Source organism: Xenopus tropicalis, chromosome 4 (assembly GCF_000004195.4).
Source record: "Xenopus tropicalis strain Nigerian chromosome 4, UCB_Xtro_10.0, whole genome shotgun sequence".
NCBI lineage: Eukaryota > Metazoa > Chordata > Amphibia > Anura > Pipidae > Xenopus > Xenopus tropicalis.
Window position 1 is genome coordinate 3904731 of NC_030680.2, and position 27198 is coordinate 3931928.

Consider the following 27198-nt stretch of genomic DNA (forward strand, 5'->3'; position numbering starts at 1 on the left):
CCCCTTATATATTTATATATAGTGACCCCCCCTTAACTGCCCCTTCCCCAGTGTAACCAATCCCAACTGGGCCAGCCTTTCCCCATAACTGAGCCCATTCCCTTTATCAGCTTAGTCGCTCTTCCCTGTACTTTCCCTATTTCATTACTGCCCCCCCCTTATATATTTATATATAGTGACCCCCCCCCCTTAACTGCCCCTTCCCCAGTGTAACCAATCCCAACTGGGCCAGCCTTTCCCCATAACTGAGCCCATTCCCTTTATCAGCTTAGTCGCTCTTCCCTGTACTTTCTCTATTTCATTACTGCCCCCCCTTATATATTTATATATAGTGACCCCCCCTTAACTGCCCCCCCCCCCAGTGTAACCAATCCCAACTGGGCCAGCCTTTCCCCATAACTGAGCCCATTCCCTTTATCAGCTTAGTCGCTCTTCCCTGTACTTTCTCTATTTCATTACTGCCCCCCCTTATATATTTATATATAGTGACCCCCCCCCCTTAACTGCCCCCCCCAGTGTAACCAATACCAACTGGGCCAGCCTTTCCCCATAACTGAGCCCATTCCCTTTATCAGCTTAGTCGCTCTTCTCTGTACTCCGGTTCAGAAGCCCCCACATATTCTGCCCCCCCAAACACACACACAGAGGGCAGATATTTGTAGTTACCCTGGTTGGTAGTTTGTACCCCACTGGGAGGTAAGGGCAGCGCTGGACCTGCCACAGAAGGAGGGGAGACAGGGGAACAGCAGAGAATCCCTCTCTAGTCAGGGGGCCCAGACCCTCGGCCATATCCAGGGAGATATTATAGATACTGGTTTGCACTTTAATTGTAGTTTAATATCATGTTTACAATTTGCTCCAATCTAAATTCATTGCACATTCATTTGGCAAAAAGTATCCTTTCCTCACCCCAAAATCTGCTTTTGTTTGTGACGGTGAGTTCTCTCCCAGTACCTGAGGCGTTTATGTTATGTTTGTGCAAGAGCACTTCCTGTGTGATAGTGAGAGCACTTCCTGTGTGATGGTGAGAGCACTTCCTGTGTGATGGTGAGAGCACTTCCTGTGTGATAGTGAGAGCACTTCCTGTGTGATAGTGAGAGCACTTCCTGTGTAATGGTGAGAGCACTTCCTGTGTGATAGTGAGAGCACTTCCTGTGTGATAGTGAGAGCACTTCCTGTGTAATGGTGAGAGCACTTCCTGTGTAATAGTGAGAGCACTTCCTGTGTGATAGTGAGAGCACTTCCTGTGTAATGGTGAGAGCACTTCCTGTGTGATAGTGAGAGCACTTCCTGTGTGATAGTGAGAGCACTTCCTGTGTGATAGTGAGAGCACTTCCTGTGTGATAGTGAGAGCACTTCCTGTGTAATGGTGAGAGCACTTCCTGTGTGATAGTGAGAGCACTTTCTGTGTGATAGTGAGAGCACTTCCTGTGTAATGGTGAGAGCACTTCCTGTGTGATAGTGAGAGCACTTCCTGTGTGATAGTGAGAGCACATACTGCCCAACTGTCCCGCTTTCCGCGGGACAGTCCCGGTTTTGGCAGCGCGTCCCGCTGTCCCGGATAGTTCCATGAATGTCCCGCATTTCTGTAATGGGGGACATTCATGGAGCTATCCCGACAGCGGGACGCACTGGCTGCAGTCAGGCATTCCCCCAGTGGCTCCTCTCTATATGCGGCTCCTTGTTCTGTGGAGCCAGGCCCTTTTATAAGGTTGCGCCCGTGCGTATTGACGTCACACGCACACACGCACACACGCACACACGGGCGCAACCTTATAAAAGGGCCTGGCTCCACAGAACAAGGAGCCGCATATAGAGAGGGGACGCCGAAGAAGAAGCTGCAGCATCGGCAGCATGTATGGAGGCACTGTATGGGGGGCACCTGTGTATGGGGGGGGCTACTCTGTATGGGGGGGCACCTGTGTATGGGGGGACACTGTGGGGGGGGGCTACTCTGTATGGGGGGCACCTGTGTATGGGGGGGCTACTCTGTATGGGGGGGCACCTGTGTATGGGGGGACACTGTGGGGGGGGCTACTCTGTATGGGGGGCACCTGTGTATGGGGGGGCTACTCTGTATGGGGGGCACCTGTGTATGGGGGGGGCTACTCTGTATGGGGGGGCACCTGTGTATGGGGGGACACTGTGGGGGGGGCTACTCTGTATGGGGGGGCTACTCTGTATGGGGGGCACCTGTGTATGGGGGGCTACTCTGTATGGGGGGCACCTGTGTATGGGGGGGGGCTACTCTGTATGGGGGGGCTACTCTGTATGGGGGGCACCTGTGTATGGGGGGGGCTACTCTGTATGGGGGGGCACCTGTGTATGGGGGCTAATGTGTATGGGGGACACTGTGGGGGGGGCACCTGTGTATGGGGGCTAATGTGTATGGGGGGGACACTGTGGGGGGGGCTACTCTGTATGGGGGGGCACCTGTGTATGGGGGCTAATGTGTATGGGGGGACACCTCTGTATGGGGGGGCTACTCTGTATGGGGGGCACCTGTGTATGGGGGGGGCTACTCTGTATGGGGGGGCACCTGTGTATGGGGGGACACTGTGGGGGGGGGCTACTGTGTATGGGGGGGGCTACTCTGTATGGGGGGACACTGTGGGGGGGGGGCTACTCTGTATGGGGGGCACCTGTGTATGGGGGGGGCTACTCTGTATGGGGGGCACCTGTGTATGGGGGGGCTACTCTGTATGGGGGGACACTGTGGGGGGGGCTACTCTGTATGGGGGGCACCTGTGTATGGGGGCTAATGTGTATGGGGGGACACTGTGGGGGGGGCTACTCTGTATGGGGGGGGCACCTGCGTATGGGGGGACACTGTGGGGGGGGGGCTACTCTGTATGGGGGGGCACCTGTGTATGGGGGCTAATGTGTATGGGGGGACACTGTGGGGGGGGCTACTCTGTATGGGGGGGCACCTGTGTATGGGGGGCTAATGTGTATGGGGGGGACACTGTGGGGGGGGCTACTCTGTATGGGGGGGCACCTGTGTATGGGGGCTAATGTGTATGGGGGGACACCTCTGTATGGGGGGGCTACTCTGTATGGGGGGGCTACTCTGTATGGGTGGGGAACCTGTGTATGGGGGGGGCTACTGTGTATGGGGGGGCTACTGTGTGGGGGGGCTACTGTGTGGGGGGGCTACTGTGTATGGGGGGGCTACTGTGTGGGGGGGCTACTGTGTATGGGGGGGCTACTGTGTGGGGGGGCTACTGTGTATGGGGGGGACTACTGTGTATGGGGGACACTGTGTGGGGGGCTACTATGTATGGGGGGCTACTGTTTATGGGGGGGTACTGTGTATGGGGGGGCAAAACTGGTAGATAGTTAGAACTCACTTATGCCTTCTCTCTATATTTGTATTTTATATGTAGGAGTTGCTATATGGTTTTCCTTAGGTAGTACAGTATGAGGGTATAGCACATTTGCGTCTAATCCCGCCATTTCAACTATATAAAAGGAGTATTTTTTTTAAAAAATGGGGAGTGGCAATTGGGGCGTGGCCACACAAAGTGGGCGTGGTCAAAAAATTTGGCGAGCTGCGCGCGCTAAATATTTTTGTCCCTCTTTCCTTTTTCAAATGTTGGGAGGTATGAGAGCACTTCCTGTGTGATAGTGAGAGCACTTCCTGTGTAATAGTGAGAGCACTTCCTGTCCCCACAGACATTTACATGTACACAAACCACCATGCAGTTACATGAGATTCATTTTCTTCTTGTTTATATTCACTTGTCTGAAACTGAGCGCAAATATTTCCCCCGGTTAGAGATTTTTGTAATGCTGGAGCCATCTGCTGTATTGTACTACAGGCTATGGGCAAACTTAGGGGGCTGTTCCTGCTGAATTGTGCTTAGTACAGGAGAATCCCTATGTGCCATAGTTTTATGGTATCTCTCTGTACAGGCTATGGGCAAACTTAGGGGGCTGTTCCTGCTGAATTGTGCTTAGTACAGGGGAATCCCTATGTGCCATAGTTTTATGGTATCTCTCTGTACAGGCTATGGGCAAACTTAGGGGGCTGTTCCTGCTGAATTGTGCTTAGTACAGGGGAATCCCTATGTGCCATAGTTTTATGGTATCTCTCTGTACAGGCTATGAGCAAACTTAGGGGGCTGTTCCTGCTGAATTGTGCTTAGTACAGGGGAATCCCTATGTGCCATAGTTTTATGGTATCTCTCTGTACAGGCTATGAGCAAATTTAGGGGGCTGTTCCTGCTGAATTGTGCTTAGTACAGGGGAATCCCTATGTGCCATAGTTTTATGGTATCTCTCTGTACAGGCTATGGGCAAACTTAGGGGGCTGTTCCTGCTGAATTGTGCTTAGTACAGGGGAATCCCTATGTGCCATATTTTTATGGTATCTCTCTGTACAGCCTATGAGCAAACTTAGGGGGCTGTTCCTGCTGAACTGTACTGTATGATAAGCCAGTAGTTCCATAGGATAAATGGGAATGTCGGAGGAGTGTTGGCAGGAAGATAATATCTGTATATTCCCAGCGCTCACACTTTCTCCCGTTGCTCTGTGAGACTCTAAGCAACCCTCATTCAATGCTAGAGAGAGGCCTGCGCAAGTCTCAACCACCCACAATTCACAGTGTCATCTGGCCCCTCCTCCTGCGCACAAATGGGGGTCAGCCAGCCGGTTGCACATCAGCTTGGGGCCCCAGTTCTGTAACCCCCGGCCCAGAAAATATGCTAAAGGTTCAGCTATTAAAGGGCAAGTATAACAAAAATGAAATACCTGCAAAAAAAAAGTGCACATTTTTTTACCCACAATGCAACTGAGCAGCAAACGAGGGGAGTTTCTGTACACGGTTTATTGAAGGGTTGTACCTATTCATTGGCAGCACGGGGGGGACCGCACAATCATCGTCTCTGGGGGTATTTGGCGCAGTCCTAGTGCAGAAGGGGCAGAATACAGTTTACTGACCATAAAAAAAAAAAAAAAAAAGGCAAATTAACGACCTTCTTCATTAACAAGTGTAATTAGAGGCGGAGCCAAAGACAATCTAAATAACACGTATCCCTTCCATCGTCTGTTCCTCGGCGCAGTCGCTTCACATTCGCGCTTTCCGCAAAACCGACACGTTCACCACAGATTCCATAGAAAAAGCCTACGGCGCATTATTTACAATATGTATAAAGATCCGGCGGGGGCCTCAGTGATTCGCTCTTCCGAGGAGCTTTAACAGTGGTTTTAATTGGGGGCGGGACGTCCGGGACCCCCTGTCCGACCCCCACAGCTCTGTGCATAGTGCTATTAAGAGTCATTAGAACGGCCAGGAGGGGGCGCACTTCTCAGTTTTTCTTGTGAAGAAACTTCATTTTGTTGCCTGCAGGGAAGATAGAAAAAGTATCAGCTGCGGGGGCAACAGGCCACAATAGGGCTGTTCTGCCCCAATAAGGGGTAATTATATCTTAGTTGGGATCAAGTACAGGTACTGTTTTATTATTACAGAGAAAAGGGAATCATTTAACCATTAAATAAACCCAATAGGGCTGTTCTGCCCCCAATAAGGGGTAATTATATCTTAGTTGGGATCAAGTACAGGTACTGTTTTATTATTACAGAGAAAAGGGAATCATTTAACCATTAAATAAACCCAATAGGGCTGTTCTGCCCCAATAAGGGGTAATTATATCTTAGTTGGGATCAAGTACAGGTACTGTTTTATTATTACAGAGAAAAGGGAATCATTTAACCATGAAATAAACCCAATAGGGCTGTTCTGCCCCCAATAAGGGGCAATTTTATTCCGACTCACCAAGTCCTCTCCAAAACTTATTCACTCCACTCTGTTCTGTGTCCGGCAGCTCCTCCAAGTACTGCTCCACCCGCTGCTCAAAGAGACCTGCAATGAGAAAGGGAAATAAGAACCAGGTCCCAAAACGCTGATAAAAAAAACACAGGGCTAATGCTTTAACTGGGTTTAAATATGTGCCCAGTGGGACAGAATGCTCTGTTATACAGATAGCTAGAATCTCAGCCATAAAGCAGGGCAGGACTGCTGCTTACAATGGGGGGATCAGATAGGATCTGTGCCACTGTGACAGAATGCTCTGTTATACAGATAGCTAGAATCTCAGCCATAAAGCAGGGCAGGACTGCTGCTTACAATGGGGGGATCAGATAGGATCTGTGCCACTGTGACAGAATGCTCTGTTATACAGATAGCTAGAATCTCAGCCATAAAGCAGGGCAGGACTGCTGCTTACAATGGGGGGATCAGATAGGATCTGTGCCACTGTGACAGAATGCTCTGTTATACAGATAGCTAGAATCTCAGCCATAAAGCAGGGCAGGACTGCTGCTTACAATGGGGGGATCAGATAGGATCTGTGCCACTGTGACAGAATGCTCTGTTATACAGATAGCTAGAATCTCAGCCATAAAGCAGGGCAGGACTGCTGCTTACAATGGGGGGGGGATCAGATAGGATCTGTGCCACTGTGACAGAATGCTCTGTTATACAGATAGCTAGAATCTCAGCCATAAAGCAGGGCAGGACTGCTGCTTACAATGGGGGGGGATAGGATCTGTGCCACTGTGACAGAATGCTCTGTTATACAGATAGCTAGAATCTCAGCCATAAAGCAGGGCCGGGCTGCTGCTTACAATGGGGGGATCAGATAGGATCTGTGCCACTGTGACAGAATGCTCTGTTATACAGATAGCTAGAATCTCAGCCATAAAGCAGGGCAGGACTGCTGCTTACAATGGGGGGATCAGATTGGATCTGTGCCACTGTGACAGAATGCTCTGTTATACAGATAGCTAGAATCTCAGCCATAAAGCAGGGCCGGGCTGCTGCTTACAATGGGGGGATCAGATAGGATCTGTGCCACTGTGACAGAATGCTCTGTTATACAGATAGCTAGAATCTCAGCCATAAAGCAGGGCAGGACTGCTGCTTACAATGGGGGGATCAGATAGGATCTGTGCCACTGTGACAGAATGCTCTGTTATACAGATAGCTAGAATCTCAGCCATAAAGCAGGGCAGGACTGCTGCTTACAATGGGGGGATCAGATAGGATCTGTGCCACTGTGACAGAATGCTCTGTTATACAGATAGCTAGAATCTCAGCCATAAAGCAGAGCAGGACTGCTGCTTACAATGGGGGGATCAGATAGGATCTGTGCCACTGTGACAGAATGCTCTGTTATACAGATAGCTAGAATCTCAGCCATAAAGCAGGGCAGGACTGCTGCTTACAATGGGGGGATCAGATAGGATCTGTGCCACTGTGACAGAATGCTCTGTTATACAGATAGCTAGAATCTCAGCCATAAAGCAGGGCAGGACTGCCGGCAATTTAATGACTTACCTTTCGCCCGGCACTTTCGCAGTTCTCTATCCTGGATAAACCCAGTGAACATCTGAGACTCCATGAAGACCTCCAGGAAGCGGCGGATGCTCTTGGAGGCCACAGACTTGCGGAAAGTTTCCCTCTGAAAGACTCGCTCCCCTCTCTCGTTCTGCACCAGGAACAGGGAGTAATGGCCGATGGTCTCCACGAAGAAGCGGATAAAGACCTCTGAGACCAGGGCATTGAGGGAGTTGTACTCTGTATAGAGGGGAAGGGACACAGCGATGGGTTTGGGGGAAAAAAGATGAATTCAGTGAAACATGAGAATCCTATTCCCTCTGCAGCTTGTTGCTATGGTCAGTGACCCCGGCTACAGGAAAGCAGAATAACAAAGAAACCCCTAATGCATTTCTTGTGAATTTCCTATTTGAGAACCCCACAGTGCTTCCCTTGTACCGACAGGCCCTGGGACAGAGACATTTCCCATAATGCTTTACTGCTGCATTCTATGGAACAGACCCACACCTTCATCAGAGTCACTGTCAGAGTCCTGATTGATCAGATCATTTTTCCGCTCCAGGGCTTGTTCCAGGGCCGCTTGTAGCTTCCGGGGTAACAGGGAGTCTTCATCGTCCATCTGTCAGGGAGGAAGCACATAGAGCTGAGACTGAGATGCTTTATAGCACCACCTGCTGTCTGAGGGAGGCATTGCAACTAGCATTCTCTATCACTAAATTAAACCAGGGGGTTTTCACTATGTTTTGATTGAAGCCCCCATTTGGGGTCTAAATATAGATACACTGGGGTGAAAGTCACCCTGCTATAGTTCCAGGGGTACCCAGGGCACAAATAAGCACTCACCCCAAATCCTCCCCTAACTGGCCTTCAGGCTGGGCCCCCTTAGCCCATAACAAGGTTACAGATATATAGAAACATTGGGGTAACAGTCACCCTGCTATAGTTCCAGGGGTACCCAGGGCACAAATAAGCACTCACCCCAAATCCCCCCCTAACTGGCCTTCAGGCTGGGCCCCCTTAACCCACAACAAGGTTACAGATATATAGAAACATTGGGGTAACAAGTCACCCCGCTATAGTTCCAGGGGTACCCAGGGCACAAATAAGCACTCACCCCAAATCCCCCCCTAACTGGCCTTCAGACTGGGCCCCCTTAGCCCATAACAAGGTTACAGATATATAGAAACATTGGGGTAACAGTCACCCCGCTATAGTTCCAGGGGTACCCAGGGCACAAATAAGCACTCACCCCAAATCCCCCCCTAACTGGCCTTCAGGCTGGGCCCCCTTAGCCCATAACCAGGTTACAGATATATAGAAACATTGGGGTAACAGTCACCCCGCTATAGTTCCAGGGGTACCCAGGGCACAAATAAGCACTCACCCCAAATCCCCCCCTAACTGGCCTTCAGGCTGGGCCCCCTTAGCCCATAACAAGGTTACAGATATATAGAAACATTGGGGTAACAGTCACCCCGCTATAGTTCCAGGGGTACCCAGGGCACAAATAAGCACTCACCCCAAATCCCCCCCTAACTGGCCTTCAGGCTGGGCCCCCTTAGCCCATAACAAGGTTACAGATATATAGAAACATTGGGGTAACAGTCACCCCGCTATAGTTCCAGGGGTACCCAGGGCACAAATAAGCACTCACCCCAAATCCCCCCCTAACTGGCCTTCAGGCTGGGCCCCCTTAGCCCATAACAAGGTTACAGATATATAGAAACATTGGGGTAACAGTCCCCCTGCTATAGTTCCAGGGGTACCCAGGGCACAAATAAGCACTCACCCCAAATCCCCCCCTAACTGGCCTTCAGGCTGGGCCCCCTTAGCCCATAACAAGGTTACAGATATATAGAAACATTGGGGTAACAGTCACCCCGCTATAGTTCCAGGGGTACCCAGGGCACAAATAAGCACTCACCCCCAAATCCCCCCCTAACTGGCCTTCAGGCTGGGCCCCCTTAGCCCATAACAAGGTTACAGATATATAGAAACATTGGGGTAACAGTCACCCCGCTATAGTTCCAGGGGTACCCAGGGCACAAATAAGCACTCACCCCAAATCCCCCCCTAACTGGCCTTCAGGCTGGGCCCCCTTAGCCCATAACAAGGTTACAGATATATAGAAACATTGGGGGTAACAGTCACCCTGCTATAGTTCCAGGGGTACCCAGGGCACAAATAAGCACTCACCCCAAATCCCTCCCTAACTGGCCTTCAGGCTGGGCCCCCTTAGCCCATAACAAGGTTACAGATATATAGAAACATTGGGGTAACAGTCACCCCGCTATAGTTCCAGGGGTACCCAGGGCACAAATAAGCACTCACCCCAAATCCCCCCCTAACTGGCCTTCAGGCTGGGCCCCCTTAGCCCATAACAAGGTTACAGATATATAGAAACATTGGGGTAACAGTCACCCCGCTATAGTTCCAGGGGTACCCAGGGCACAAATAAGCACTCACCCCAAATCCCCCCTAACTGGCCTTCAGGCTGGGCCCCCTTAGCCCATAACAAGGTTACAGATATATAGAAACATTGGGGTAACAGTCACCCCGCTATAGTTCCAGGGGTACCCAGGGCACAAATAAGCACTCACCCCAAATCCCCCCCTAACTGGCCTTCAGGCTGGGCCCCCTTAGCCCATAACAAGGTTACAGATATATAGAAACATTGGGGTAACAGTCACCCCGCTATAGTTCCAGGGGTACCCAGGGCACAAATAAGCACTCACCCCAAATCCCCCCCTAACTGGCCTTCAGGCTGGGCCCCCTTAGCCCATAACAAGGTTACAGATATATAGAAACATTGGGGTAACAGTCACCCCGCTATAGTTCCAGGGGTACCCAGGGCACAAATAAGCACTCACCCCAAATCCCCCCCTAACTGGCCTTCAGGCTGGGCCCCCTTAGCCCATAACAAGGTTACAGATATATAGAAACATTGGAGTAACAGTCACCCCGCTATAGTTCCAGGGGTACCCAGGGCACAAATAAGCACTCACCCCAAATCCCCCCCTAACTGGCCCCACTGTTCCCTTTATCTCCATATTCCTCACGCCAATATAAGATAGTTACCCTTTAAGGGGAGGAGCTATAAGGAAGCAGGAGGGATAATAAAGCAGATAATATGACATTTTATCCCTATCATTAAATCCACTTACCTGCCGTAGAAAACGGTCAGAGCCCAAGTCCACCATCAAGGCCTTAAAGGGGAACAAATACAAAATCACTGTGTAACAGATAAATAGAAGGATTTCCTCCAAATACAGAAGAGTTGGTAGAATTTCTACAATATCTGAACCATCAGCGGAAAGAAGTGACTTTCCGCCCAGTACTCACCTCTTCCACGGGCAGCTCCTTCAGTTTGGGCAGAGAGCTGGACAACAGGCCGACCAGGAACGGCGTGGGGCAGCAGACGATGTCAATCATAGAGGAGGGCAGGACGGGTATGAAGGTATGTTGCCAGGAAAAGGGGTACAGCAGGGCCACGATGGCGTGGGAGCAGCTAGACAGGGTGCTGGGGGGCAAAACAGGAGGGTGAGCCTGTAGGTGGCGCTGAATAGCCCTGGGGGGGCAGCGATAGGGGGGAGAGGGCAGAGGGTCATACAACTTGTGCCCCCCAAGATGCATCTCTTTTCCCAAAGTCACCTTCGAATTAGCGTTTAGTATAATATAGAATTCTAAGCAACTATTCAATTGGTCATTATCTTTCCAACTTTCAAAATGGGGGTCACTGACCCCGGCAGCCAAACCCTATTGCTCTGTGAGGCTCCAGTTTTATTGTTATTGTTACTTTTTATTCCTTATCTTTCTATTCAGCCCCTCCCCTATTCATATTCCTGTGTCTCATTCAAATCACTCTGTGGTTGCTAAGGTAATTGGAGCCCTAGCAACAGGATAACTGACCCCGGCAGCCAAACCCTATTGCTCTGTGAGGCTCCAGTTTTATTGTTATTGTTACTTTTTATTCCTTATCTTTCTATTCAGCCCCTCCCCTATTCATATTCCTGTGTCTCACCCAAACCACTCCCTGGTTACTAAGGTAATATCGACCCTAGCAACCAGAAAGCTGCTAAAACTCCATACTAGAGAGCTGCTGAACAAAAATTGAAATAACTAAATAATGAAGACCAATTGCAAACTGTCATAATATTACTCTCTACATCATATACTTAAAGTTAACTCAAAGGTGAACAGCCCCTTGACTCTCGAGCAGCTGAAAGGGTTAATTAATGAGTCTCGGCCCCTCGGACTCGGGAGACAGGAGACGCGGCTAATGGGCCTCCAGCTGATTTTCTGGCACCGACGCTCGGCCCAGAGGAAGGAACGTTGCACTGGAACAAGCTGACTAAATATCCGCGTCCGTGGGTCAGGGAATGTGCTAGCTCTGCTCCAGAACTCACAGGCCCAGAACCGCAGGGCGGGCACCGGGGAATCCAAACACCATTTGTGGTCCGGAGCAACGATGGAAACCTGGCGCCGGAACCATGAGACACCAGGTGTGTAAATAAGCGCTGTATCCCCCCACTTCTCCCATAGCGGGGCGATCTGGCTCCGTCTGTACTCAGCCATAACCCCACTCATGTATTATATGGGATAATGTACCCCCTACTGTAAATGATAAGGATATTAGCAGTCACTGAGGGGTTCTGTGCCCCCCATATAAAGGCACAAGGCTGCAGGCTGAGTTATACAGGGAACTCTGAGTATCACTCATGTATTATAAGGGATAATGTACCCCCTACTGTAAATGATAAGGATATTAGCAGTCACTGAGGGGTTCTGTGCCCCCCATATAAAGGCACAAGGCTGCAGGCTGAGTTATACAGGGAACTCTGAGTATCACTCATGTATTATAAGGGATAATGTACCCCCTACTGTAAATGATAAGGATATTAGCAGTCACTGAGGGGTTCTGTGCCCCCCATATAAAGGCACAAGGCTGCAGGCTGAGTTATACAGGGAACTCTGAGTATCACTCATGTATTATAAGGGATAATGTACCCCCTACTGTAAATGATAAGGATATTAGCAGTCACTGAGGGGTTCTGTGCCCCCCATATAAAGGCACAAGGCTGCAGGCTGAGTTATACAGGGAACTCTGAGTATCACTCATGTATTATAAGGGATAATGTACCCCCTACTGTAAATGATAAGGATATTAGCAGTCACTGAGGGGTTCTGTGCCCATATAAAGGCACAAGGCTGCAGGCTGAGTTATACAGGGAACTCTGAGTATCACTCATGTATTATAAGGGATACTGTACCCCCTACTGTAAATGATAAGGATATTAGCAGTTACTGAGGGGTTCTGTGCCCCCCATATAAAGGCACAAGGCTGCAGGCTGAGTTATACAGGGAACTCTGAGTATCACTCATGTATTATAAGGGATAATGTACCCCCTACTGTAAATGATAAGGATATTAGCAGTCACTGAGGGGTTCTGTGCCCCCCATATAAAGGCACAAGGCTGCAGGCTGAGTTATACAGGGAACTCTGAGTATCACTCATGTATTATAAGGGATACTGTACCCCCTACTGTAAATGATAAGGATATTAGCAGTTACTGAGGGGTTCTGTGCCCCCCATATAAAGGCACAAGGCTGCAGGCTGAGTTATACAGGGAACTCTGAGTATCACTCATGTATTATAAGGGATACTGTACCCCCTACTGTAAATGATAAGGATATTAGAAATAGTGGAAATAGTGACACTGCATTAAACCCAATGGTGACGTGATTCTGCCGCTCGATGACCCGCGTGTGACTTTGCAGATTCCTACTGACTGTATATAAAACTCCCACTTATAAGTCTGGAGATAATTCTGTGGTTTTGACCACTTCCTACAGGAAGTGCAGTCGCCTTGGGAGGTTCCACCCACAAATGAACTGTTTTTATCCAGTACAAATTTCCCAGATTAAAGTTAATTTGTACAGAGAAAGGAGCTCAGGTAATGTTTAGCCACTGCAGCATAGGGATACCCCTGTATTAAGCACAATTCAGCAGGAACTGCCCCCTAAGTTTGCCCATAGCCTGTACAGAGAGATACCATAAAACTATGGCACATAGGGATTCCCCTGTACTAAGCACAATTCAGCAGGAACAGCCCCCTAAGTTTGCTCATAGTCTGTACAGAGAGATACCATAAAACTATGACACATAGGGATTCCCCTGTACTAAGCACAATTCAGCAGGAACAGCCCCCTAAGTTTGCTCATAGCCTGTACAGAGAGATACCATAAAACTATGGCACATAGGGATTCCCCTGTACTAAGCACAATTCAGCAGGAACAGCCCCCTAAGTTTACCCATAGCCTGTACAGAGAGATACCATAAAACTATGGCACATAGGGATTCCCCAGTACTAAGCACAATTCAGCAGGAACAGCCCCCTAAGTTTGCTCATAGCCTGTACAGAGAGATACCATAAAACTATGGCACATAGGGATTCCCCTGTACTAAGCACAATTCAGCAGGAACAGCCCCCTAAGTTTGCTCATAGCCTGTACAGAGAGATACCATAAAACTATGGCACATAGGGATTCCCCTGTACTAAGCACAATTCAGCAGGAACAGCCCCCTAAGTTTGCCCATAGCCTGTACAGAGAGATACCATAAAACTATGGCACATAGGGATTCCCCTGTACTAAGCACAATTCAGCAGGAACAGCCCCCTAAGTTTGCCCATAGCCTGTACAGAGAGATACCATAAAACTATGGCACATAGGGATTCCCCTGTACTAAGCACAATTCAGCAGGAACAGCCCCCTAAGTTTGCCCATAGCCTGTACAGAGAGATACCATAAAACTATGGCACATAGGGATTCCCCTGTACTAAGCACAATTCAGCAGGAACAGCCCCCTAAGTTTGCCCATAGCCTGTACAGAGAGATACCATAAAACTATGGAACATAGGGATTCCCCTGTACTAAGCACAATTCAGCAGGAACAGCCCCTAAGTTTGCCCATAGCCTGTACAGAGAGATACCATAAAACTATGGCACATAGGGATTCCCCTGTACTAAGCACAATTCAGCAGGAACAGCCCCCTAAGTTTGCTCATAGCCTGTACAGAGAGATACCATAAACCTATGGCACATAGGGATTCCCCTGTACTAAGCACAATTCAGCAGGAACAGCCCCCTAAGTTTGCCCATAGCCTGTACAGAGAGATACCATAAACCTATGGCACATAGGGATTCCCCTGTACTAAGCACAATTCAGCAGGAACAGCCCCCTAAGTTTGCTCATAGCCTGTACAGAGAGATACCATAAAACTATGGCACATAGGGATTCCCCTGTACTAAGCACAATTCAGCAGGAACAGCCCCCTAAGTTTGCTCATAGCCTGTACAGAGAGATACCATAAAACTATGGCACATAGGGATTCCCCTGTACGAAGCATGAGAGTTGCCCAGGAGTTTATGGGTGGTCAGTTTGGGGGTTGCTAGGGCGGAAGAATGTAACATTTGACCTAATGCTGACGCTCATCTGCTCGGAATGTGGGAGGAATGTAGCTCCCTGTCAGTCACTGATTCAGGACGGGGCGGCAGTGAGACAATGGGGGACGGGGCGGCAGTGAGACAATGGGGGACGGGGGGCAGTGAGACAATGGGCGACGGGGGGGCAGTGAGACAATGTGGGACGGGGCGGCAGTGAGACAATGGGGGACGGGGGCAGTGAGACAATGTGGGACGGGGCGGCAGTGAGACAATGGGGGACGGGGGGCAGTGAGACAATGGGGGACGGGGCGGCAGTGAGACAATGGGGGACGGGGCGGCAGTGAGACTATGGGGGACGGGGCGGCAGTGAGACAATGGGGGACGGGGCGGCAGTGAGACAATGGGGGACAGGGGGCAGTGAGACAATGGGGGACGGGGGGCAGCGAGACAATGGGGGACGGGGGGCAGCGAGACAATGGGGGACGGGGCGGCAGCGAGACAATGGGGGACGGGGCGGCAGCGAGACAATGGGGGACGGGGCGGCAGCGAGACAATGGGGGACGGGGCGGCAGCGAGACAATGGGGGACGGGGGGCAGTGAGACAATGGGGGACGGGGGGCAGTGAGACAATGGGGGACGGGGGGCAGTGAGACAATGGGGGACGGGGGGCAGTGAGACAATGGGGGACGGGGGGCAGTGAGACAATGGGGGACGGGGGGCAGTGAGACAATGTGGGACGGGGCGGCAGTGAGACAATGGGGGACGGGGGGCAGTGAGACAATGGGGGACGGGGCGGCAGTGAGACAATGGGGGACGGGGGGGCAGTGAGACAATGTGGGACGGGGCGGCAGTGAGACAATGGGGGACGGGGGGCAGTGAGACAATGGGGGACGGGGCGGCAGTGAGACAATGGGGGACGGGGCGGCAGTTAGACAATGGGGGACGGGGCGGCAGTGAGACAATGGGGGACGGGGCGGCAGTGAGACAATGGGGGACGGGGCGGCAGTGAGACAATGGGGGACGGGGGGCAGTGAGACAATGGGGGACGGGGGGCAGTGAGACAATGGGCGACGGGGGGCAGTGAGACAATGGGGGACGGGGCGGCAGTGAGACAATGGGGGACGGGGCGGCAGTGAGACAATGGGGGAACGGGGCGGCAGTGAGACAATGGGGGACGGGGCGGCAGTGAGACATTGGGGGACAGGGGGGCAGTGAGACAATGGGGGACGGGGGGCAGTGAGACAATGGGGGACGGGGGGCAGTGAGACAATGGGGGACGGGGCGGCAGTGAGACAATGGGGGACGGGGCGGCAGTGAGACAATGGGGGACGGGGCGGCAGTGAGACAATGGGGGACGGGGGGCAGTGAGACAATGGGGGACGGGGGGCAGTGAGACAATGGGGGACGGGGGGCAGTGAGACAATGGGGGACGGGGGGCAGTGAGACAATGGGGGACGGGGGGCAGTGAGACAATGGGGGACGGGGGGCAGTGAGACAATGGGGGACGGGGCGGCAGTGAGACAATGGGGGACGGGGCGGCAGTGAGACAATGGGGGACGGGGCGGCAGTGAGACAATGGGGGACGGGGCGGCAGTGAGACAATGGGGGACGGGGCGGCAGTGAGACAATGGGGGACGGGGGGCAGTGAGACAATGGGGGACGGGGGGCAGTGAGACAATGGGGGACGGGGCGGCAGTGAGACAATGGGGGACGGGGCGGCAGTGAGACAATGGGGGACGGGGCGGCAGTGAGACAATGGGGGACGGGGGGCAGTGAGACAATGGGGGACGGGGGGCAGTGAGACAATGGGGGACGGGGGGCAGTGAGACAATGGGGGACGGGGGGCAGTGAGACAATGGGGGACGGGGCGGCAGTGAGACAATGGGGGACGGGGCGGCAGTGAGACAATGGGGGACGGGGCGGCAGTGAGACAATGGGGGACGGGGGGCAGTGAGACAATGGGGGACGGGGGGCAGTGAGACAATGGGGGACGGGGGGCAGTGAGACAATGGGGGACGGGGGGCAGTGAGACAATGGGGGACGGGGGGCAGTGAGACAATGGGGGACACTTCTAGCCGCGCTGTCACTAATGGAGACAGATGGGTTTTGGTTACAGAGGGTGAAGGTTCCCTGACTGAGGCTTTTCCCACGTTCCAGGGGAGTGAGATCAGAGGGGAAAAGCTCAAGGCGGGGGGGCACTATGTCTATGTACCCCAATATGTCTGTACTTGGGGTGGGGGGCAAGTAGGTCAATACCACAAGGTACAAAGGTTGAAGGGGCTCAGGGCCTTTGTACCCACTATGCCAATGTACCCCACTATGCCAATGTACCCCACTATGCCAACGATCCCCACTATGCCAATGTACCCCACTATGCCAATGATCCCCACTATGCCAACGAACCCCACTATGCCAATGTACCCCACTATGCCAACGATCCCCACTATGCCAACGATCCCCACTATGCCAACGATCCCCACTATGCCAATGTACCCCACTATGCCAATGAACCCCACTATGCCAATGTACCCCACTATGCCAATGTACCCCACTATGCCAATGAACCCCACTATGCCAATGAACCCCACTATGCCAATGATCCCCACCATGCCAAAGTACCCCACTATGCCAACGATCCCCACTATGCCAATGTACCCCACTGTGCCAAAGTACCCCACTGTGCCAACGATCCCCACTATGCCAATGTACCCCACTATGCCGATGTACCCCACTATGCCAATGTGCCCCACTATGCCAATGTACCCCACTATGCCAATGATCCCCACTATGCCAACGATCCCCACTATGCAAATGTACCCCACTATGCCAATGAACCCCACTATGCCAATGTACCCCACTATGCCAACGATCCCCACTATGCCAATGTACCCCACTATGCCGATGTACCCCACTATGCCAATGTGCCCCACTATGCCAATGTACCCCACTATGCCAATGATCCCCACTATGCCAATGAACCCCACTATGCAAATGTACCCCACTATGCCAATGAACCCCACTATGCCAATGAACCCCACTATGCCAATGAACCCCACTATGCCAATGAACCCCACTATGCCAATGAACCCCACTATGCCAATGAATGGCGTAACCATTCTTTGCCAAACTGGCACAGATTACAGTAACCAGTACAAAAGCGGAGCAAACAATGTTCCCCATAAACGGGTTCCGTGCCCCCCGCGCCCCACTGGGGCCCCAATAAAAGCGGAGACTGTGAATTTTACTGAGTCACCAAATCCCATTCTCTTTCCTGTTGTGATTGAGATAAAGCCGAGCCAAAGAGGGCGGCCAAGGAGAAATATTGACTTTACCCCTCGTGGGGGCTACTAGCGGGCCGGCGGGGGGGGGGATACTGGGCCTCTGGCTGATAAAATCATCCCAGCAATGCAGTAAGGAGATACTCAGGCATCGCCCCGAAAGTAAACAGGCGCTTCCAGCGGATGCCGTGTTGTCTGTCTGCTGTAATTAGTGCCCAGCTTCTGTCCTGCCATGGGCTAAGGGCCCCCAGGGGCCCCACTGAAGAATAACAAAGTACAAAGGAACGCTCAACCTGCATTGCAAATTCCCATCATCCCACTGAGAAGCGAGTATTGCCCCTTCCCATAAGGCCCCACTTTATCAGCTGGAGGGCCCCACTGGGGCATTTATATCAGTTGTTGCCATGACTTGCAGTACCACTTGCCGCCAGCGAATCCTTTCCATAGGCAGCAATGGAACTGCGCCACCACTTATTTTCCCCATTTCGGGGCCCTACCTTAGCTTTTCTGCCACGAAGATGACGCGGCGCTCCAGGAGCAGCGAGGCGAAGATGCGGATGATTTGCCGGACGCTGAGGCACCTGAAAAGGCACTCGAAGTCGACGTGTTCTAGTCGCGAGTCCATCGGCCGCCGCAGCTCGATCACCTTGAACAGAAAACGGTTTCTATGTATAATAAAAAAACCAGAGCAGGGGGTGCCGCCTTCCCAGAATGCCTAGCGATGAGCGAATCTGTCCTATTTTACTTTGCCGAAAAATGTGCGAAACGTTGCGTCCATTTCGCAAAAAAATCCGCCAATGGAGAAATGCGGAAATTCGCCCCGAATCCATAACTCTCACCTCATTTCCTGCGCCGGGCAGGAACGTCTTCACGCGAATGGTCTTCCCCGGCGCCGGGAATGGAGACTCCATTAAACTCCGCATGAACGGGTACACGAGCGCCGCCGAAATCCCGCGCCTTCGCTCCACCTCATCCAGGATCTGAGAAGAACAGATAAAAAAAAGTGCAGTTGATTGGCCCGTTCCCTGCCGTAAGGGCAATGGCGAGCGATTCCTGATTGGCGGACAAATGCCCCGAAGCTGCGCCCTGTTGTGGCCGGTAAAAACCCAAAGGGAAACAGCAGAACTGAATGCTCTGGCAAGGAAAGGGTTAAAGCAAGAGTTTCCATTCTAATGTCAATAAATGGGCTTTATTTATATATATATATATATTAGGGATGCACCGAACCCACTTTTTTGGGTCGAACCCCCAAACCCACCCTGGCGAATTCTGCCGAATCCGGGATTCGGGGCATCCCTAGTATATATATATATATATATATACAGACCCCCAACTGCCACCCTAGGCACAGGCCCCCCTGGCACAGTTACCCCCCCCCCCCATAGACGTTGCACCTAAATACCCCTCCCAGCAGAGTGCAGGGGCAGTGAGACCACGGAGCGGCCCCAAATGGGTCCTCATACACCAATCAGGGCGACCCCTTTGGATGTTGCTGGACTGCAACTCCCAGAATCCCCTTCTGGAAGCAGTTTAAATGGCAGGAGCGATAACCATTTAACCCTTTTGTGGGGGTCTGTAATGTCACAGGGATACACTGATAACAAGATGCCGACGTACATGGGACTCTGGTTAAAGGGTTCACGTTCAAATTAAGCAACTTGTCAGTTGGTCTTCATTATTTATTTTGAATAGTATAATAGCAGCTTTCAAATGGGGGTCACTGACCCCGGCAGCCAAACCCTATTGCTCTGTGAGGCTCCAGTTTTATTGTTATTGTTACTGTTTATTCCTTATCTTTCTATTCAGCCCCTCCCCTATTCATATTCCTGTGTCTCATTCAAACCACTCTGTGGTTGCTAAGGTAATTGGAGCCCTAGCAACAGGATAACTGACCCCGGCAGCCAAACCCTATTGCTCTGTGAGGCTCCAGTTTTATTGTTATTGTTACTTTTTATAACTTATCTTTCTATTCAGCCCCTCCCCTATTCATATACCAGCCTCTTATTCAAACCACTCCCTGGTTGCTAAGGTAATTTGGACCCTAGCAACCAGAGAACTCCAAACGGGAGAGCTGTGGAACAAAAATTGAAATGATTGACAAACTACAAATAATAAAAAATGAAGACCAATTGCAATTATTCTCTACACCATAATAAAAGTTAACCCAAACCCCATTAAAGGAATAAACCAATCGCCATTACCCATGAGCCCCCCTGGAACCATGTATGAAATGGCTCATTAGAATCAGGGCAGCGTGTGTCTAATTAATCACTGCTAATTAGCCGACAGGGTGCGTTTGCTGTAGGGTTGAGTGGGCCCCTACTCTCTGTATATGGGATATATATATATACGGTACTTACCTTGGAAAAGAGGTCGAAGCAGCCAAGGCGGCTAATGACACAATAGACTTCTGGTAGTCGCGGCCCTTTCCCACTTGGCTTGAAAGAGAAACGGCAACTGTCAGTTTATTTACCCATTAAAGCGCCAATAATAAGCCCCTCCCCCTATAAAGAGATGTTTGCCAGATTGGGCCAATCAGGTGGGGCTGATACAGTTGTGTGACCCCCAAGCCAAGTATCATAGTAAGGCAATATGGTGCCAGGAGAATGGGCTGTAACTATAACATATAGGGGCTGATTTACTAACCCACGAATCCGACCCGAATTGGAAAAGTTCCGACTTGAAAACGAACATTTTGCGACTTTTTCGTATGTTTTGCGATTTTTTCGGATTCTGTACGAATTTTTCGTTACCAATACGTTTTTTGCGTAAAAACGCGAGTTTTTCGTATCCATTACGAAAGTTGCGTAAAAAGTTGCGCATTTTTCGTAGCGTTAAAACTTACGCGAAAAGTTGCGCATTTTTCGTAGCGTTAAAACTTAACGCTACGAAAAATGCGCAACTTTTTACGCAACTTTCGTAATGGATAGGAAAACTCGCGTTTTTACGCAAAAATCGTATTGGTAACGAAAAATTCGTAAAGAATCCGAAAAAATCGCAAAACATACGAAAAAATCGCAAAATACCGATCATTACGAAAAAAACGCAATCGGACTCCATTCGACCCGTTCGTGGGTAAGTAAATCAGCCCCATAGTGTGTGTAGTAAGGCAAGCTTGTGTTGGAGTAGCTATAACTTAGGGATAATGTGTGTAGTAAGGCAAGATAGTGTTGGGGGAGTAGCTATAACTTAGGGATAATGTGTGTAGTAAGGCAAGATAGTGTTGGGGGAGTAGCTATAACTGTGGGACAGTGTGTGTAGTAAGGCAAGATAGTGTTGGAGGAGTAGCTATAACTGGGATAGTGTGTGTAGTAAGGCAAGATAGTGTTGGAGGAGTAGCTATAACTGTGGGACAGTGTGTGTAGTAAGGCAAGATAGTGTTGGAGGAGTAGCTATAACTGGGATAGTGTGTGTAGTAAGGCAAGATAGTGTTGGAGGAGTAGCTATAACTGTGGGACAGTGTGTGTAGTAAGGCAAGATAGTGTTGGGGGAGTAGCTATAACTGGGATAGTGTGTGTAGTAAGGCAAGATAGTGTTGGGGGAGTAGCTATAACTGGGATAGTGTGTGTAGTAAGGCAAGATAGTGTTGGAGGAGTAGCTATAACTGTGGGACAGTGTGTGTAGTAAGGCAAGATAGTGTTGGAGGAGTAGCTATAACTGTGGGACAGTGTGTGTAGTAAGGCAAGATAGTGTTGGGGGAGTAGCTATAACTGGGATAGTGTGTGTAGTAAGGCAAGATAGTGTTGGAGGAGTAGCTATAACTGTGGGACAGTGTGTGTAGTAAGGCAAGATAGTGTTGGGGGAGTAGCTATAACTGGGATAGTGTGTGTAGTAAGGCAAGATAGTGTTGGGGGAGTAGCTATAACTGGGACAGTGTGTGTAGTAAGGCAAGATAGTGTTGGAGGAGTAGCTATAACTGGGATAGTGTGTGTAGTAAGGCAAGATAGTGTTGGAGGAGTAGCTATAACTGTGGGACAGTGTGTGTAGTAAGGCAAGATAGTGTTGGGGGAGTAGCTATAACTGGGATAGTGTGTGTAGTAAGGCAAGATAGTGTTGGGGGAGTAGCTATAACTGGGATAGTGTGTGTAGTAAGGCAAGATAGTGTTGGGGGAGTAGCTATAACTGGGATAGTGTGTGTAGTAAGGCAAGATAGTGTTGGGGGAGTAGCTATAACTGTGGGACAGTGTGTGTAGTAAGGCAAGATAGTGTTGGGGGAGTAGCTATAACTGGGATAGTGTGTGTAGTAAGGCAAGATAGTGTTGGGGGAGTAGCTATAACTGGGATAGTGTGTGTAGTAAGGCAAGATAGTGTTGGGGGAAGGAGTTGTAACTGTGGAACTGGGTGTATAGTAAGGCTCATATCACAGAGGGAAACTGCCATATTTGTTTCTAAGGGCCATTGGGGATTCTGGGAGCTGTAGTTCAGCAACAGCTGCATGCACTCCCTTCTCTATGGGAACTATAGCGCCACACCCCTGGCCCTGACTCCGACACTGGCTCGGGCGCAGGTAAGGAATCCAATCTCCATGGATACAAGCCCGATCCTATTGTGATCCCCCCCCCCGGTGCCTCGCAGGGACCCTGCTTTTGCCCATATTAGGCCGGGGAGCCGACAATTCAATCCACTTTGTTGTATTTTGGTTCAAAAGCCCACGGTTGTGTCAGAGCTGCAGGAATGCGGAGAGAGCGCCAGGGCCTTGGAGCGTCCCCAGGAACGAGATCTCGCCCAGCGCCAGATCCCCCGGTCACATTAAAGTGCAACAGAGACTATAAGCGCTCCGAGCTGGAACCCCACTCCGACCGGGGGCGTCTCCCCACATACAGGAATTAGGGGGGGGGGGGAAGTGCAAAATACATTTGCTACTGACTGCGACCTGAAATGAACACCAGGGGGCACTGCAGCCTCACATTCATTGTAATAGGACTGTAAAACTGCTAATCTCCTGAAAACTAGAAATGTAATGTAATGAATGGAGGTTGGGAAGAGCAGTAATTACATTCATTTCTTTGGAGGGTTTACTTGGCCTTTAATAGATACAAGGGATGGGCTGGAGCAGAACAAGAGGGGGGAAAAAACTGGGGCAGGGGAGGAATGCCCCGGGGCAAATCCTCTCACAAAGGGAATCTAAACAGCTCTCATAGACAGAGACTGGGGGCGGCAGATGTTTCTGTGCATCACCCCAGATACAGGAATTTGGGGGGGGAAATTGCCTACTGACTGTGACCTGAAATGAACACCAGGGGGCGCTGCAGCCTCACATTCATTATAATAGGACTGTAAAACTGCTAATCTCCTGAAAACTAGAAATGTAATGTAATGAATGGAGGTTGGGAAGAGCTTCGGAGGGTTTACTTTGCCTTTAATAGATACAAGGAATGGGCTGAACTAGAACAAGAGGGGCGGGGGGAATGCCCCGGGGCAAATCCTCTCACAAAGGGAGTCTAAACAGCTCTCATAGACAGGCACTGGGGCACGGGGCGAATGTCTCTCTGGCACCGACTTGTGAGAATTGGGATAAATCAGCGCTTTAAAAAACCGCCGACATCGGGAAATGGAATTCCAAAGAACGTCAGAAAAATCCCCCAGAAGTGGTTCTTGCGCTTGGCCAATCCGATGTCTCTGTTACACGTGTGACTTACGGTTTTACTGAGATTGGGCAATTTATATGACAGTTATGTGACCACTTGCCAGGGCAATAAAATCCCTTCCCCTGGCACCGAGACAGCACCGTGACGCACGGGAATAACCGAAACCTGTCTCTGCCTGTCCTACAGTCACAGCGCTCTATAGTTATACAGAGAGGGAATGTTCTGGGCACACAATAAGCTGTACCCCCATACTGTACTGTCTAAGGGAAACACTATGGCACCTCCTACCCATATGTATAAATACAAATATACAGAGAAGGAATGTTCTGGGCACACAATAAGCTGTACCCCCATACTGTACTGTCTAAGGGAAACACTATGGCACCCCCTACCCATATGTATAAATACAAATATACAGAGAGGGAATGTTCTGGGCACACAATAAGCTGTACCCCCATACTGTACTGTCTAAGGGAAACACTATGGCACCCCCTACCCATATGTATAAATACAAATATACAGAGAGGGAATGTTCTGGGCACACAATAAGCTGTACCCCCATACTGTACTGTCTAAGGGAAACACTATGGCACCCCCTACCCATATGTATAAATACAAATATACAGAGAAGGAATGTTCTGGGCACATAATAAGCTGTATCCCCATACTGTACTGTCTAAGGGAAACACTATGGCACCCCCTACCCATATGTATAAATACAAATATACAGAGAGGGAATGTTCTGGGCACACAATAAGCTGTACCCCCATACTGTACTGTCTAAGGGAAACACTATGGCACCCCCTACCCATATGTATAAATACAAATATACAGAGAAGGAATGTTCTGGGCACACAATAAGCTGTACCCCCATACTGTACTGTCTAAGGGAAACACTATGGCACCCCCTACCCATATGTATAAATACAAATATACAGAGAGGGAATGTTCTGGGCACACAATAAGCTGTACCCCCATACTGTACTGTCTAAGGGAAACACTATGGCACCTCCTACCCATATGTATAAATACAAATATACAGAGAAGGAATGTTCTGGGCACACAATAAGCTGTACCCCCATACTGTACTGTCTAAGGGAAACACTATGGCACCCCCTACCCATATGTATAAATACAAATATACAGAGAAGGAATGTTCTGGGCACACAATAAGCTGTACCCCCATACTGTACTGTCTAAGGGAAACACTATGGCACCTCCTACCCATATGTATAAATACAAATATACAGAGAAGGAATGTTCTGGGCACACAATAAGCTGTACCCCCATACTGTACTGTCTAAGGGAAACACTATGGCACCTCCTACCCATATGTATAAATACAAATATACAGAGAAGGAAATGTTCTGGGCACACAATAAGCTGTACCCCCATACTGTACTGTCTAAGGGAAACACTATGGCACCCCCTACCCATATGTATAAATACAAATATACAGAGAAGGAATGTTCTGGGCACACAATAAGCTGTACCCCCATACTGAACTGTCTAAGGGAAACACTATGGCACCCCCTACCCATATGTATAAATACAAATATACAGAGAGGGAATGTTCTGGGCACACAATAAGCTGTACCCCCATACTGTACTGTCTAAGGGAAACACTATGGCACCTCCTACCCATATGTATAAATACAAATATACAGAGAAGGAATGTTCTGGGCACACAATAAGCTGTACCCCCATACTGTACTGTCTAAGGGAAACACTATGGCACCCCCTACCCATATGTATAAATACAAATATACAGAGAAGGAATGTTCTGGGCACACAATAAGCTGTACCCCCATACTGTACTGTCTAAGGGAAACACTATGGCACCCCCTACCCATATGTATAAATACAAATATACAGAGAAGGAATGTTCTGGGCACACAATAAGCTGTACCCCCATACTGTACTGTCAAAGGGAAACACTATGGCACCTCCTACCCATAAGTATGAATACAAATATACAGAGAAGGAATGCTCTGGCACACAATAAGCTGTACCCCCATACTGTACTGTCTAAGGGAAACACTATGGCACCCCCTACCCATATGTATAAATACAAATATACAGAGAAGGAATGTTCTGGGCACACAATAAGCTGTACCCCCATACTGTACTGTCTAAGGGAAACACTATGGCACCCCCTACCCATATGTATAAATACAAATATACAGAGAAGGAATGTTCTGGGCACACAATAAGCTGTACCCCCATACTGTACTGTCTAAGGGAAACACTATGGCACCCCCTACCCATATGTATAAATACAAATATACAGAGAAGGAATGTTCTGGGCACACAATAAGCTGTACCCCCATACTGTACTGTCTAAGGGAAACACTATGGCACCTCCTACCCATATGTATGAATACAAATATACAGAGAGGGAATGTTCTGGGCACACTGATGCCTTTGGAGCAGTTAAGAGTAAAGAGTAGAAAGACAAACAAGTTGGGGCCCTGGGGGGGGGGATAAAATAAAAGTTTGAACTGTTTTGGTAGCTGAAATACAAACACTAATTGGGCCCAGTAACTGCCGGACACGCCCAGTGAGCGCTGTTTATTTCAGTGATTGGCGCACTCAGTAATTAATCAGAGAGTCACAGACACAATCGCATCACTGAATCTATTTCCCATTCCTCACACCACTAGGTGGCACTGTATAGAGCGAGGGAGAAGCAGTTCCCAGTTCTCACCACTGGGGGGTGGTATTGGGGAGAACTTTTTCCAATGCACCTCAAGTTGTTACTTACAGGCACAAGTCTCATCTGCACTGGGAAACAGATTCTCACGTGTTTGTACCAAAGCCGAGTCTGAATGAGCTCATCCCCCCCCCCCCCGGCATCACATGGTACAGCCCTATAAATATAATGCACCTGGGCAAGTGTGTGTCCTGAGGAACAGGAGGGCACCCCCAAACCGACAGAATGGGGAGACACAGAGGGACCCTGCCCAGACAGAGGGGAAGGTGAGGGGCACATACAGAATGGGGAGCCACAGAGGGACCCTGCCCAGACAGAGGGGGGGGCACATACAGAATGGGGAGACACAGAGGGACCCTGCCCAGACAGAGGGGGGGCACATACAGAATAGGGAGACACAGAGGGACCCTGCCCAGACAGAGGGGAAGGTGAGGGGCACATACAGAATGGGGAGACACAGAGGGACCCTGCCCAGACAGAGGGGAAGGTGAGGGGCACATACAGAATGGGGAGACACAGAGGGACCTTGCCCAGACAGAGGGGAAGGTGAGGGGCACATACAGAATGGGGAGACACAGAGGGACCCTGCCCAGACAGAGGGGAACATACAGAATGGGGAGACACAGAGGGACCCTGCCCAGACAGAGGGGCACATACAGAATGGGGAGACACAGAGGGACCCTGCCCAGACAGAGGGGAACATACAGAATGGGGAGACACAGAGGGACCCTGCCCAGACAGAGGGGAAGGTGAGGGGCACATACAGAATGGGGAGACACAGAGGGACCCTGCCCAGACAGAGGGGAAGGTGAGGGGCACATACAGAATGGGGA

General features: G+C 50.2%; 1 protein-coding gene across 5 annotated transcripts in view; it reads right to left on the minus strand.

The window, feature by feature from the left end:
* Positions 1 to 4811: 4811 nt before the first annotated feature.
* dennd2b (DENN domain containing 2B) overlaps positions 4812 to 27198 on the minus strand; it is a 110624-nt gene continuing 88237 nt past the window's right edge. For 4 of the 5 annotated variants that reach the window (XM_031899913.1, XM_031899915.1, XM_031899914.1 and 1 more), the window contains 9 exons: positions 20425 to 20502; positions 18904 to 19044; positions 18562 to 18710; positions 10683 to 10860; positions 10505 to 10546; positions 7848 to 7959; positions 7341 to 7580; positions 5778 to 5864; positions 4812 to 5345 (listed from right to left, as the gene is read on the minus strand). In XM_031899913.1, coding sequence (XP_031755773.1) covers positions 5311 to 5345; positions 5778 to 5864; positions 7341 to 7580; positions 7848 to 7959; positions 10505 to 10546; positions 10683 to 10860; positions 18562 to 18710; positions 18904 to 19044; positions 20425 to 20502 — 1062 coding nt within the window. In that variant the 3' untranslated portion in view covers positions 4812 to 5310. 5 annotated transcript variants of the gene reach the window in all.